Below are 14,281 nucleotides of genomic sequence, written 5' to 3' on the forward strand. Positions count from 1 at the left end.
ATGGGCTTTGAGGACACACAGCAGGGCTCCAGTTTCCAACCATTTTATACAAAGTCAGTGCCAGAATCTGTAGAAACGAGGTGGGCGGGGCAGGGCTGGGCTGGGCGGAGCCAGCTCAGGAGGTGTCCATTGTTTCGCCTTCTGTGGAGAGGGGGAGCCAAGCACGAGTGAGCTCCAGGGTGCTCCCATGTAGCCCCCTCCCACAGTGGCAGCAGCCCGGGTGGGCTACTCACTGAGCTCGTTGAAGAGGAAGGCATCTTGGTATTCCTTCATGTACTGTGTGGAGCGGGATTCATCCAGGAAGAGGGAGTATACGCGTTTGATGTCATCCACCTGCACTTCTGTGCCCTGGGGACAGATGGGCCGTGTCAGCACGGGGTCATGGGTCCAAGCCCCCCTCCCCCACAGCCTTTTCCTCTAAGATCGCTGTGGTTCTTAGTCCCCACTAAATACCCCTGTGCCATGGCCCATGGGCTACCCCAGGGCCATCCCTTTAGTCCTCCACGCTACCATGCTGGCTTACCTTTCTTTTCCGGCACACCAGGCTGGCCGCTGTGATGAGCTGGATAGCGTAGCGCAGGGAGGTCTCCAGCCCAATGCGGGTCAGAACTGTGTAGGCATCCTCACTCATCTCCACATCCTCCTCCTCACAGCTGTGGGCAGGCAGGCCTCAGCCAGGCAGAATGGCAGATCCGCCCTGCCCATCCCCAGAGCACCCCACCCAGAACCGCAGAGGCACCACCCCAGGGTGCTTCCCTCCCATCCAATCTCAGTGTCCCCATAAAGGGGCGGGTGGCCCACCGGATGCGCAGAATCTGCTTGGTATCCTTCTCACTGTAGGGGGACGTTGAGACAATGAGCAGGCGGTCTAGCAGGTCAATCGGGATGCCATGAGGACTCTGGTAGCTGGTGCCTCGGATCCTGGGGGTCAGGGAGCACAGTTAATGGATACTGGCCATCACAGCCCTCTTGGGGAGCTGAATAACTATGTGAGCACAGGCTCTCATCACCTATAAGCAAGGCCTCCCCAGCGGTGCTGGTGGCTGTCCCGTGCCCTGCTGCACAGGAAATTCTTGGTGGGAAATGGGACCCATACATAACAAATCGTTCCATTCACAGGTAGCTTAGCCACAACTACAATGCTGTTATCGGGAGGTGATTCAGGACAGCTGCCAGCTTCCAACCTACCATCCCTGCACTTTCCAGACTAGGGGAGAGGTTGACACAGGGACTAGGGATTGCAGGTGAACATCAGGTGACAAAGCCAGCGTAGACCTCAGGACTGGCTCCCCTGTGCCCTGGTCTAAAGCGGCCTTGGGAAAGCCTAGGCTACTGTGAAGCGGGAGAGCAGAGCGGAGCAGGCGAAGCTGTCAGCCACGGCCTCTGCCCTCCTCACAGTTCCAGGGCTATGATGCACTCTTGTGGCATCTGTGGGGACCACATGCATGCGCGCATATACAGAGACACAATAAAAATAGATCAGAGAAGAGAAAGGGGTTGAGGAGATGGTTAACAGAGTGTTCCTGCAGAAGACCCAGGTAGGTTCCCAGTACCCACACTGGGTAGCTCATAACCGCTCATAAAGGCAGCTGCAGGGTCTACAGCTCTGGACTCTGCCCACAGCTGAATCCGCACCTCTACACCCCACCCCCATTACATACACACAACTTCAAAAACAACCGAAAGGGGATGCCATGGTAAAACATGAGACGGTGACGTGCTCAGCGAAGCTCATGAGCTACCACTAGAGGGAGCCTTGCACCCTGAGCCCTGTCCCTCCTTGGTCCTCCATACTCGGGTCCTCTGTCTCAGTCTACACAGTGCTAGCCCACTGGTGGAGGAAGTGACCCCACGCCCAGCACGTCACAGTATCGTTGGGTTCAGGTGACGAAGTGTCTGGGTGAGTGACTTGAGGGTCACCGCAGTTTGTGATGTGCCTTACAGATGCCCCGAGCCCAGCTCGGGGTGACTTCCTGGGGTGTCTCTGGGTGCCTTGGTCAGCAGTTCTGAACTGCAAGTTGACTGGGGCCAACGCTGAGGCAAGCTTGGTGAGGAGGTGCTGGCGTACCAACCACGGTGCGCAGGCTACCATCACCCCCTGGGCCAGAGCGCACCTTCACCCAGAAAGCTCTTAAGCTGCTCACCGGGTAATGCCTCGATTGGTGGCCATGATGAGGACAGGGGCCATGTCACTCTCCAGGGCCCGGTTGAGGAAGGAGAAACTCTCAATATCCAGCATGTGGACCTCGTCGATGAACAGCACCTGGAACCAGTGGGACACAGATCAAGATCAGGGCGGAGACTGCGGACCCAGGCCAGACCCGCCCACCTCAGCCCAGTCACTCACCCCAGGGATGATCTCCGCCTTGCCCTCCTCTCTCCACTCAGCCACCTTGGCATTGATCTGTTCTCGGACTTCTGACTTGATCTCCCCTGTGTCTCCTGCCAGAGACAGGGGCATCAGTGGAGCGAGGGGCTGGGTTGAGGCTCAGAGGTGGCAAAGACAAAGGAAGCGAATGCCAGAGTGGAGCTGTAGTGCTATAGAACCAGGCCAGGACCCTGGAACGCCCACAAAGGACAGAAGGCAGGAACCCATGCATGGAAGGATAAACTCAAAATGAGAACAGAAGGCAGACGGCAGGTCTGGGAAGACAGACTGAGGAGGTGGCAGTGCCAGGAGAGGGGTACAAAGACCAGAGGGTGGGTGGCGCCAAGGGAAGAGAAAGAAGGGGGCACACCAGAAGATGGGCGCAGTCATGGTGCTGGGGACTAATGGGGAGGGACAGCTGACCTGAGAAGAGGGCCAGGAAGCCCTGAGTACGGGAGTTGATGACGTCAATCTCATGGAGGGACACGGTGTGAACCACCTCCTTGCGCTTCTGCAGCTCCCCATCCGGGCACTGCACAAACTTGGTCTGTGGGGCCGAGGGCAAGTGTGAGGGCAGCAAGGGCATGGGCACCAGGGGCCACACACCAGAGGTAACAGCATCCAGACCCCACGATGTAACAAAAGACATAGAAACATCCCATTGCCAGGTCAGGGTCAGCCACGTACCTGGGAGCCCATGGCGTCATAGTCTCGAGCGCGTGTGAAAGAGCGGCCCAACTTGGAAATCTTGCCTGTGGCCTTGTCGATCGTGATCACATCCCTGCAGGGGCAACAGGACACTCAGCAGAGGGGCTGGGGCAGGAGGATCTCTCTCTGTGAGTTCAAGGCCAGCCTGGTCTACAAAGTGAGTTCCAGGACAGCTAAGGCTACAAGGCTACAGAGAAGCTGTCTTGGAGTATAAAACAAAAGAGAAGGCTCTCACTGCCCCAGCCACCTTCATGGCTGCAAAGGCTCACCCGGCCTGGACCTTGTCCTTGGTCAGAGACTCGATCATCTTGGTGCCCAAGTCATAGATGGTCTCCATCTCCGTGGTCTTGAGGGTCAGCTTGCCCACCTTGGATCCCTGAGGGGACACACCAGGAAACACTCAGACCAACTCACCCTTTTGTGAGTTGGCGTGGCACAGGAAGCTCATGGAGGGGATGCCTTTGTAAGGTGATTGCATGGGTGCCAGGACCTAAGTGGTACTCTCCAGTGTGTGCTGTGTGTCACTGTGAGCCCACAGAAGAGTGGGAAGAAGTGCCAATGCTAACAGGGCTCTTTCATGCCCAAATCAAAGCCATTGTTTCCCCTGTAGTCCTGGGCCTGGAACCCTGAGGCCTGGGCCCAGCATGCACCACCAAGTCACGCCCCCGGGCCCTCACATCGATTCAACTCTAGGCAGGTCGGCCTCTGCGCATCCGCATCCGTAGCCCCACTCCCAGGATCTGAGACAAAGTCTCGTTCTATTATACAGTGTGGACTTGAACCCCTGGGCTCGCAAGACCTCCTGCCTCAGCCTCTTGAGCATCTGACCACAGTAGAAAAAAAAGCAGTTTTGTTGATTACAAAATCAAAACAGCAAATAAAGGCAACTGAGACCGGGCCATCCCATTTGATCCACAAAACAAGATTCAGGACACCCAGAACTGTTACACAGAGAAATCCTGCCTCGAAAACCAAAACAAACAAATTGGGGTTGGGGGAGAAAGAAAGAAACAGAGAGAGAGGGAGGAGAAAAGAAAAAGAAGCTGGGCCAGCAAAGCAGTCGGGTGGGCAGGGCACATGAACCAATCTCAATGACCTTGGAACTTAGTGGGAGAAGAACCAACTACCACAGTTTGTCCTCTGACCTCTACACACACTAAATAAATGAAAAAGAAAACAAAACAAAATCATTTTATAAAACATTAAGAACAAAAAATCCAGCTGGGAGGTGATACACACTTTTAATTTCTGCACTCGGGATGCAGAACCACCACTGCCCAGCTTTGAACATAAATATTTTAACATTTTATTCTCTTTAATTACAAGCATATGTGTGGGTACTGGTACCCACAAAAGCCAGAAGAGGGTATTACTGGATCTCTAGAACTGTGGTTCCAGGTGGCTGTGAGCCACTATGTGAATGCTGGGAACTGAACTGGGGTCCATATTCTTAACCACTGAGCCATTAAAGAGAACATTCACAGCACAGGCAGATGGACAAGGGTTCAAGGGCAGTTTGGACACACACTCATCTCACACCCACAGAGCAAATGGAAAGGGAGGAGGGTCCACCCATGACACAGACGTGGAAGTGCCAAGGCTTGGTCGATGCCGGAGCACGTCTTTCTCTAGGCATTTCAGTAGCAACTGAAACATCACGTGAAGATCCAGCAACACACAGGTGAATTTCTCTGTTTGTTTATCAAAACAGCTTCTCTGTGTAGCCCAGAACTCACTTTATAGACCAGGCAGGCCCTGAACTCACAGAGATCCCCCTGCCTCTGCCTCCTGAGTGCAGGAATGAAAGGTGCGCTACCATGCCCATCTGCAACACAAACTTGGAAACCAGGCACTCGCCCACCGCCCTACAGGCCCACGCTTAGAAAGTAGCCAGAACCTGCAAGTCCAGAAGTGGGCAGAGATCACACGGCTGGGGTAGGGGAACGTCAGGGCTGTTGGCATACAGGTATATTTTTTTCATGGGGTAATAGAAAATTCTAGAACTAGGTAGAGGCAGTGATGGCTGCACGACACTGAGAGTACTGCCACCAAAACACAAGCTCTGGAATGGCTGGTGTTAAGAGTGTGGCTGTGGAGAGCTCACATGGACAGGCAGGAAGGTCCCACCCTAGCAACCCCTGCAACAGAGAAGTTCCGAAGCTTCTAGACTTGATGTCTCAGCCCTCTGGAATCTCAACTCATTCCCTGGTGAGAGATGAGATTCCAGAGCGGCTGTAAAACAGGACGAAGGAAAACCAGTGAGCGGCTGGCTCCTTCCACACATGGGCTGTGTGAGGAACACAAGCCAGGCCTGGCAACAAGGGCCTTCCATATTCAGTCACCTCACTAGCAACTTTAAAGGCATAAAATGAAACACAGGGCAGCTGCCTGAGACACATGGGTTTGACCAGGCAGACACATCTGGGTGACAACTGGAAGCAGGAAGTGTGGGGAGGTAAGTCACCCGGGTGGGCCTAGCGTGAAGGAGCTCTGGGGGAAGGGAAGCATTTGGTTCTTGGTGCCACAGTAACTCATCAGCCCACACATTCTCTTGGCCATGAACGTGGCTGAAGCGAGAGGTGAGGGACCAAGAAGCCAGAGACTCACCGTGCCCGTGGCTGGTCGGTCAATCTGGATCTCCACCACTTCGCCTTCAATGATCTCTGTCTCCTCCCTGGCAGGAGAGACAACAGAGCCTGGGTCAGACTGGCCCCCTCTACTCCGGTTCACAGACCAGGACTTCAGACAAGCAGAGTGGACATCCATCCGCTACTCACTTGATACGAACGCCAATGGAACGGCGGAAGGCTTGAGTCAGAGCCTCAGTCTTGCTCATCTCCAGAGAAAATATCTCGCTGCCTGCGATGGCTGTGAATGGTGTGTCGGGGCCCAGCGCCTGGGCCATGCCTGTGGGGGCAGCGGTCAGGCAGCTGTGGCTGCTGGCCCCAGGTCACTGACACAGCAGGGCTGTGTGGTTCACGCTCCCGATAGACATCCTTAAAACCATGCATGCCTCTGCTCCGCGTCCGCCCTACCAGCCATTTAGTTTCCACCTCAGCACACATCACCTGGCAAGGCACGGTGACATGGCCACCTCTCTAGGTAGTGCCATTTCGGAACTGACGGAGCCACCCCTGGCCCTACCGTCTTGGCAGAGGTGGGAGTGGGAAGATAGGTGGATCAGGAGAGCCTCAGAGGCAGAGGTGCCTGAGGAGGACCCTGAAGCATGACCAGAGAGTTCCACAAGGAAGAGAGGCAGCTGTGGTCCTCGGTCACTAATGGGCTTGCTGCTTCCTTACCCCAGAACCCCTACTCTATGAAGACAGCAATGATCCCGATTAAAAAACGACAAGACGATGCTGCAGGGCGGCAAACACCTTTACCCCAGCTTGGGAGCAGGGGCGGGTGCATCTCCAGGCCAGCCAAGAATGTTGACTTCCAAAGGCCCAGCCTGCTCTGCGGCACTGTGCGATGGAATCACAAGTGCAGAAGCAAACGGCTTCCCTACAGAGCAGCAGCTCCTGACTGGACTACAGTGGGGATGGTGGGAGCTGACTCAGTCTTCTTGGATACATGGTGACCCCAACATGGAAGCAGAGAATGTTGAGGCTACAAGACAGGGGACCCCGTTTAACTGTAACTGCTCAGTGGCCTAGACAGCCTCCTACTAATGCTTCTAGGAGTGTCTGCTGAAGTTACCCTGTTCCTGACTTCCACAGAAGGGACTCACTGGCCTCTTACCCATGGCGATGGCTGTCTTCCCGGTGCCTGGCTGGCCAGCAATGAGGACGGCCCGCCCTGCAATCTTCCCTTCTCGGATCATCTCCAGCACCACGCCAGCTGCACGCCGGGCAGCCAGCTGCCCCACCATGCCCTGGGAAGCCTGGAGGGTAGGAGGTGAGAGGCATGGAAGGTAACTGATGGCCTCCAAAGCCATTGCTATTTTCCCACCACACCCTGGCCCACACTCTGCCTGTACTGACTTTCTTCTTGTTCTTTTTGTTTGTTTGTTTTTGTTTTTTGAGGCAGGGTCTCCTTCTGCAGACCAGGCTGGCCTTGAACTTCCAGAACTCTGCCTCTGCCTCCCAGTACTGGGATTGCAGGTGGGCATCACTGTGGCTGAGCTGCTTTTGCATAGAATCAAGAGGTCTGAAGATAGGAATAGCCCTGCCCAACTTGGCAGGAGCAGCCCGCATACCCAGCCCCAAAGCTCTACCTGTCTTGGTTCCAAGGCATCATCTAGTCCAAGACCCCTGATGTGGGAGTGAGCACCTGTGTGGGAGAAGGGAAGAGTCACTGGCTGGTTCCACGCTATTGGACTCTGAGTCAAGGGCTTCCCTCAGAGCTCGGGTTGCTCCCTCGGTCAAATGAGGCCAGGAAGATGCCTGAGCATGTACAGTTAAGTGTGCAGCATCTGAGCACTTACCGATGCCACCACGGTCCCAGGTATGGGCTCAAGAATGAACGGCGAGGACCACTGTGGGAGGATACTGGTACTTGGCCCTCAGGGCTGGTATTCGACATCACCCTGACAAGCCAGAGCATGCTGCTTCCATTCCTGAGCCCATCCACAGGGATGAGGAGAGAGTGCGGACAGGTTAGGGCCGAAGCCCAGACCCCACCCAGGCAGGGGTGCGGACAGGAGCTCTGTAATAAAGCTCAAAGGACACAGGCACCAGACCGAGTCACGGCCTCCTGGATGCTACACCTCCAAGGAGGTTGTGTCACTTTTGTGGAGATGAGATTTAGCGAGCGCTGGGGATGTCTGAGTCCCTGGGCTCTCCCCAGGCATTGGGATAGGAGTTGCTTCATTTCAGTAAAGCAGAACTCATCAGCCACATGGCAGTACACATCTGTGACCCCAACACTTGGGAGGCAGAAGCAGGTGGATCTCTGTGAGTTCGAGGCCAGCCTGCTCTATAGAGTGAGTTCCAGGACAGCCAGGGATATATAGTGAGTAAGGGAAAAGATAAAAGATCCTGTCTCAAAAAAACAAAGAAGAAAAATTTCAAAGCCTGGACAGGCAACATCCAAGGGCATCACTGGTGCAACTGGTCTCTACCGGGTCAGCTGCCAACAGGCTCCAGCCCTTTAAACGGGGAAGCATCAATGTGCCATGCTTAAAACACTCTCTTTTAAGTTTTAGAGACAGGGTCTCACCAAGTTGCCCAGGCTGTCTTGGAACCCATGGTCCTCTGCCTCAGCTCCCACACCTGCCCACAGTCTCTCAGTGACTCTGACATTCACAAGGGGCAATGTTAGCCCCAATCTGCGGGTCAGGAAACTGAGGTGCAGAGCCAGTAGCCTGGGCGCTGGGCTCATAAGTCCACCATGAGTCAGCACTTGGAACCCACAGTCCTCTACTGTCTTAGAGGTGGGGAGTGACTGCTGAACAGCAGGCCAGCAGGACTCCTGGGAGACACTACGCCAGCTTCTGCACCCCCCGGCTGGCTGAAGGTGGTGAGCTGTGGCTCAGTGGGGATGGCGCTAGCCTGATGATGCCATCTGCTAAGTCGCTACAGCACATGCAATACATCCCCTCATAAAAGAGCCTTCCTGCCCACCTCCCCCCACCATTGCTCTCTCTTCCTCTCTCCATTGCTCCTGTCTCCAGAGGCCGGTCTCCCCGCTTCCCCTCCAGGTGAGCCCTGTTGCATGATGGTCTCTCTCTCTCTCTCTCCTGCCATTCTTCAAAAGATAGGATGACAGGGGACTTCCAGCATGTGCACCAATGAATCTCATGGTCATCTGTTGAGGGTTCTCCAGGCACGAGGAGACACACCAGAAACAAAACACGCCAGGACACCCCCAGGGAGCATTTGACCACAGACACTTGTATGCAGGGAACATGGTTCAGATACTCCAGAAACCTCATGGAGGCACCAGGTCTATGGCAGCAGGACCTACCACATCCTTCTCTGCCAGTCTGTCTGTCTGTCTGAACACTCAGCTGCAGTCTCCCTGTCCTGTGTCTGTGCACTTACCAATTCGCTCGATTCTCGTCACATCTCGGATCTCAGGGACTTTGGTGGTGGCTGCCTGCAGGTAAGGAGGATGGATGTGTAAGATTCCCACGTGCCCCATTTTTATCTCCTTTCCTTCCTCAAGGTCCTACAGTCCCCCAGGAGTTCCGTTATGTTCCTTCCCTAACAAGCAGCCCCCCACTGTGCTGTCACCAATAGGCAGGGTGATCAGCCCGCTACAGAGGCCCAGGAGTCTCCCAGAGCAGTGCTCTGGTTCCTAGTAGGTGCATACCCCATGAAGGGCACAGTTCACACCTCTCTGGCGCACCTTGGACTCCGTGTTCACGGTTTGGTTTGACATATTAGAGTACCGAGCTCATTCAACAAACACCTACCAGGGTCTCCTGAGCTCCCGAAGCAGCAGCTACCGCTATTCCCTCTCAGAGGAGAGACAGGCGTAAACACGTCCTGGGATGTCTGAGCCCTTGGAAGCTCCCACAGAGCAAGCACACCAATGTTCACAACAGCCAAGTGCCACACACATCGCGTTCAGTGACCAATGGGTGAACAAGCAGGATATGGTCTATTCACTTACGGAATACCATTCAGGCATAAAAAGGAAGAACACTGAATGTCCTCAGTGTATGGGCTCTACACGTGATTCCATGTCGGATCACTGGCGGCCCTCCCGGGGACCCAGGGTAAAGCACGTGCACACATGTGGTGTCTCACAATGTCTGTAACTCTAGCTCCAGGAGGTACGACACCCTCTTCTGGCCTCCACAGACAAAGACATACGCGGAGGCAAAACAGCCATATGCATGAAATAAGACACGATTCCAGGAAGAGAAAGCAATGGTCCAGAAATAGAAGCAAAGGCTTGGGGAGGGAGGTGTGGGAAAGGTGGGGGTGCCCGGAAAGAGGCTGAGTCAGGAGGCGTGCTTTAAACCTGGGGCTAGCCCCAGCTACAGAGAAATCCAGATAGGCCCTGGCGCAGCTTGTGATATTTTTATGAACTAAGAAAGCACAATGCTGCGATGCTCAGCGTGCCTCTCCCAGGACAGGACTTCCAGGATCCCCTACGGCTGTCACAGCCTGGCTCCTGCCGTGCAGTTATTTACTCTTCGTAGAGGCTGGATAGATGCCAGGAGCAAGAGACCCCAAACTACTATTACACACAGGCCCTCCACAGGGCAAGCAAGCAAAGACATACCCCCAGGAACCCAGCTCTCCCAACAAATAGTCCTGCTAAGTTTGTCCACTGCTGAACAAACACCCCTTTAGGATTCAGGACCCAGCAAGAACTCCTCCCTGCTGTGCGGAGTGTGCTCCATCCTGCCACGGTTCATCTCAGTGGTGTTTATAATCACCATAGAAACCAACTTCTGGGCATGTCCGCAAACATGTTTGCTTCTGGACTGAGTTAAATGGGAAAACACCAGGGTTTATCACTTTCTGCTTCTGAGGACACAATGTGACCGGTTGCCTCGGGCTCCGACTGTCAAAGGGACTGTATCTCCTCCAACCGTGAGCCATAAACCTGCCATACTGGTAAGTTTAAATTTTCTGTCAATTTTGACACAAGCTAGAGTTATTAGGGAAAAGGAATCTTTTTTTTTTTTTTTTTTGGTTTTTTCAAGACAGGGTTTCTCTGTGGTTTTGGAGCTTGTCCTGGAACTAGCTCTTGTAGACCAGGCTGGTCTCGAACTCACAGAGATCCGCCTGCCTCTGCCTCCCGAGTGCTGGGATTAAAGGCGTGCACCACCACCGCCCGGCGGGAAAAGGAATCTTAACTAAGAAACTATCTCCCTGAGCCAAGTGGTGGTGGCACACACCTTTAATCCCAGCACTCAGGAGGCAGAGGCAGATGGATCTCTGAGTTTGAGGCCAGCCTGGTCTACAGAATAGTCAGGGCTGCACAGAAAAACCCTGACTTGAAAACCCAAAAATAAATAAATAAAGGCTACTACGCTCATGCTGGCAACACCCTTGGGACCCAGATCCGGTTCTGCTGGCTCTCTGGTGCCCACATGGAACTCAGGAAGAAATGCCCCTATGTCCTGGAGGAGGGGCTATGTTCTATACACATAATCCCCCCGAATGTGGAGGCAATGGCTCTGCCATGAGGCTTCAGAGGTTGCCACAATCTATAAGACCTTTATCCATGTGGCTCCTGGCCATCTGAGGGCACCTTCAAACTGTTGAGGCCACTGGTCAGAGATCGGAGCCCAGGCGAGCGCAGGAGCCAAGGGTCAGGGTGACAATGAGGTCTCCAAGGAGAAGTGTGCTGGGCAGGGACTCTGAGGAAGCCAGCAGGAAGGTGCCTGTCTCCAAACCTGACCACTCGGACTCAATGTCTGGGACCCACTCCCACAGGTTATCCTCTGATGTGTACATGAGCCCTGGCAAACCATCACCCACACAAATATACACACACACAATAACTAAAAATATCATTTAGGGGATGGAGAGACGGCTCAGGGCTTAAGAGTGTTTTTTTTTTTCTCCTCTTGCAGAGGACCCAGGTTTAGTTTCCAGCTATAACTTGGGGCTGAAGAAATGGCTTAGTGGTTGGGAACATGGTTGCTCTTCTACAGGATCCAGGTAGGTTCAATCCCAGCAACCCATGGCAGCCCACAACCATCTGTAGGTCAATCCTCCTGTGTCCTTTGTGGGCACCAGGCACACATACACAGACATACACACAGGAAAACTATGTGAAAACAGGGGCGGCAGAGATGGCTCAGTGATTAAGAGCACTTGACCCAGGTTTGGTTCCAACATGGTGGCTCACATCCATAATTCTAGTTCCAGGAGATCCAATGCCCTTTTCTGGCCTTCTTTAGGCACTGAAATTACACGGTGCATGTACAAGTTCCTACATATAACATAATAATAAACTTAAAATACATTTAAAAGTAACTTAAAAAATTTGAAGTGACCACCAGGCAATGCTCTGGGAGCTCTGACCCGAGGCTGGATACAGGTGAAGTCTCACAACTGTGCCGGAGGAGAACGGAGAATAAACCAAACACAAACAAATGACACACATCGCCAGCCCGGCCGGACAGACCTTCAAGTGTGGCTCTTTCCTCCTACCTCCCCATCTTCCTCCTCCTCCTCACCATGGTTAACAGCAACAGGCTCTCCACTGCCCTACCTACAACTTGACTGGGCTCAAGATCAGAACTGAGGCCACCAAAAGATCACAGTATTGGGCTGGAGAGATGGCTCAGAGGTTAAGAGCATTGCCTGCTCTTCCAAAGGTCCTGAGTTCAATTCCCAGCAACCACATGGTGGCTCACAACCATCTGTAATGAGGCCTGGTGCCCTCTTCTGGCCTGCAGGCACACACAGACAGAATATTGTATACATAATAAATAAATAAACAAATAAATAAAAAGATCACAGTATTTCTTCACCTGTCTGGGGAGCAGATGCCAGGCCCAGTATGTTTGGTCTCACTTTCTGGGGTTTCACTCTCTCATTTTATCATCTCAGTAATTGTGTGTTCATAGACATGTGCCCCGTATGAGGTTCTGGGAAATGCACATAGTCTCTGGACAAGGTGCCAAGCTCTGAACCTGCACCGTATTCTCGCTCTCTGGACACGCTACTTCCCTGTCCACGATCCCTGCCCTCCAGCACACAGCACAGGCTCACAGCTGTAGTCTCTCCAAAGCTCAGGACTGAGACGACAGAGGACTGCGCAACTGCACTGACTCTATCAGGAGGAAGGTGAAGTCAAGGTCCTGCCAGCCCAGGCTCTTGTTTACTTACTCACATAGACATCTGAGCATCCTGCCAGGCGGTGGTGGCGCACACCTTTAAGTCCAACACTCGGGAGGCAGAGGCCGGCGGATCTTTGTGCGTTCCAGGCCAGCCTGGTCTACAAGTGAGTTCCAGGATAGCCAGAGCTAAACAGTATAACCTGTGTGTATGTGTAAAAAACAAATCTGAGTATCCACATGACTCTTCCATCACACTTAGTATTCTTTTTTTCTTTTCTTTTTTTTTTTTTTTTGTGGGAGGTATCCGGACAGGGTTTCTCTGTGTATTTCTGGATATCCAAAAACTTGCTCTGTAGATGACCAGGCTGGCCTCGAACCCAGAGATCTGCATGCCTCTGCCTCCCAAGTGCTTAATCTAAAGGTGTGTGCCACACTGCCTCCTACTAGACCTAGGATTCTCTTTTGTTCTTGTTTTTCGAGACCGGATTTCTCTGCACAGCCATGGCTATTCTGGAACTCACAAAGATCTGCCAGCCTCTGCCTCCCGAGTGCTGGGATTAGAGGCGTGCGCCACCACTGCCTGACACGACCTAGTTCTTAGACATAGTTGTCTTCTCCATCATATTCTAAGGCCACGACGATTAGCTTTCTCCTTCCGCAGAGGACAAGACACCAGGCTCTTCTTTCAGACCCAGGTCAGCCCTCTTCCATTAAGTCCAGGCATCCTTACCGGTCCCGCCTCCCCTAGGCCGGGTCCCACACAGTCCTCCCTCAGGCCCAGGCATTTAGGCTCCAGCCCTTCTAGGTCACACAGAAAGGTGCACACACCAGCACTCCTTCCTCAGACCTTGCTACATTCTTCCCAATGCTTCCCTTAGACCCACGTGCCCTCCCAAGCCTCCTTGAGACCCAGGCGACTTCCTCAGCCCCTCTTCCTTCATGCACACAGGCATCCTCCTCTTTATCTCTTGCTCAGACCCAGGATCCTCCTCAGCATCCTCCCTCAGACTCATGAGTCCTCCCCCCAAACCGGGCATCTTCCTTAGCACTCTTCCATCAGACCGCCTCCTCAGACTCCACAAGGAGGATTTTTCTCAGTTCTCCACAAGCACCCAACACTTACCACAGTTGCCATGATGCACACCAACCGCCAATGCCTCAGCGGAAACGGAAACCGGCCAGGAGCAGCCTTTGTTCTCTCTAGGCTCCCCGGTCATCCAGTCCTCTCTATGGTTCATAAAATATGTAAAACTCTCCTGGCCGCGCCCATCCCAGAGGCTAAATTGGAAGGCGGGTGTCTGAATCTTGGGCGGGTTCTTGACGTCTCCTGCTCCTCCTCCTTTTACCCACCCACCCCCACCCCCAACCGCTAAGTCCGATTGCAAAATCCTGAACACTTTTTCTAGCAACCACACGTCCTCCACGATCGTTTTCCCCTCTGTCCACCCTTCCTCCCCAAATTGGGGCCGCAGCCGAGACTGACAGTTCTATTCACCAATTACTTCCATGCT

The 14,281-nt window shown here is 53.5% G+C and overlaps 1 protein-coding gene across 1 annotated transcript; it reads right to left on the bottom strand.

Annotated features, from left to right (window-relative positions):
• Window positions 1-27: 27 nt before the first annotated feature.
• Window positions 28-14,250, bottom strand: Ruvbl2 (RuvB like AAA ATPase 2). The gene is made up of 15 exons (XM_075952240.1): window positions 13,894-14,250; window positions 9,061-9,115; window positions 7,293-7,348; window positions 6,818-6,959; window positions 5,854-5,983; window positions 5,684-5,750; window positions 3,346-3,452; window positions 3,056-3,149; window positions 2,792-2,915; window positions 2,348-2,442; window positions 2,145-2,263; window positions 802-921; window positions 524-653; window positions 234-348; window positions 28-141 (listed from the first exon to the last, which is right to left on the bottom strand). The coding sequence occupies exons 1-15, from the start codon at window positions 13,903-13,905 to the stop codon at window positions 116-118; spliced, it is 1,392 nt and encodes a 463-aa protein (XP_075808355.1). The 5' UTR covers window positions 13,906-14,250; the 3' UTR covers window positions 28-115.
• Window positions 14,251-14,281: the final 31 nt, after the last annotated feature.

This window comes from Microtus pennsylvanicus, chromosome 18, assembly GCF_037038515.1.
Source record: "Microtus pennsylvanicus isolate mMicPen1 chromosome 18, mMicPen1.hap1, whole genome shotgun sequence".
NCBI classification, from domain to species: Eukaryota; Metazoa; Chordata; class Mammalia; order Rodentia; family Cricetidae; genus Microtus; species Microtus pennsylvanicus.

Bases quoted from the DNA above. Each gene is read 5' to 3' on its own strand.
- Ruvbl2 (XM_075952240.1), bottom strand. The intron at 5,751-5,853 runs GTGAGTAGCGGA...CTCTCCTGCCAG, and splicing joins TCCATTGGCGTTCGTATCAA to GGAGGAGACAGAGATCATTG. The intron at 3,150-3,345 runs GTGAGCCTTTGC...TTGCCCCTGCAG, and splicing joins AAGGACAAGGTCCAGGCCGG to GGATGTGATCACGATCGACA.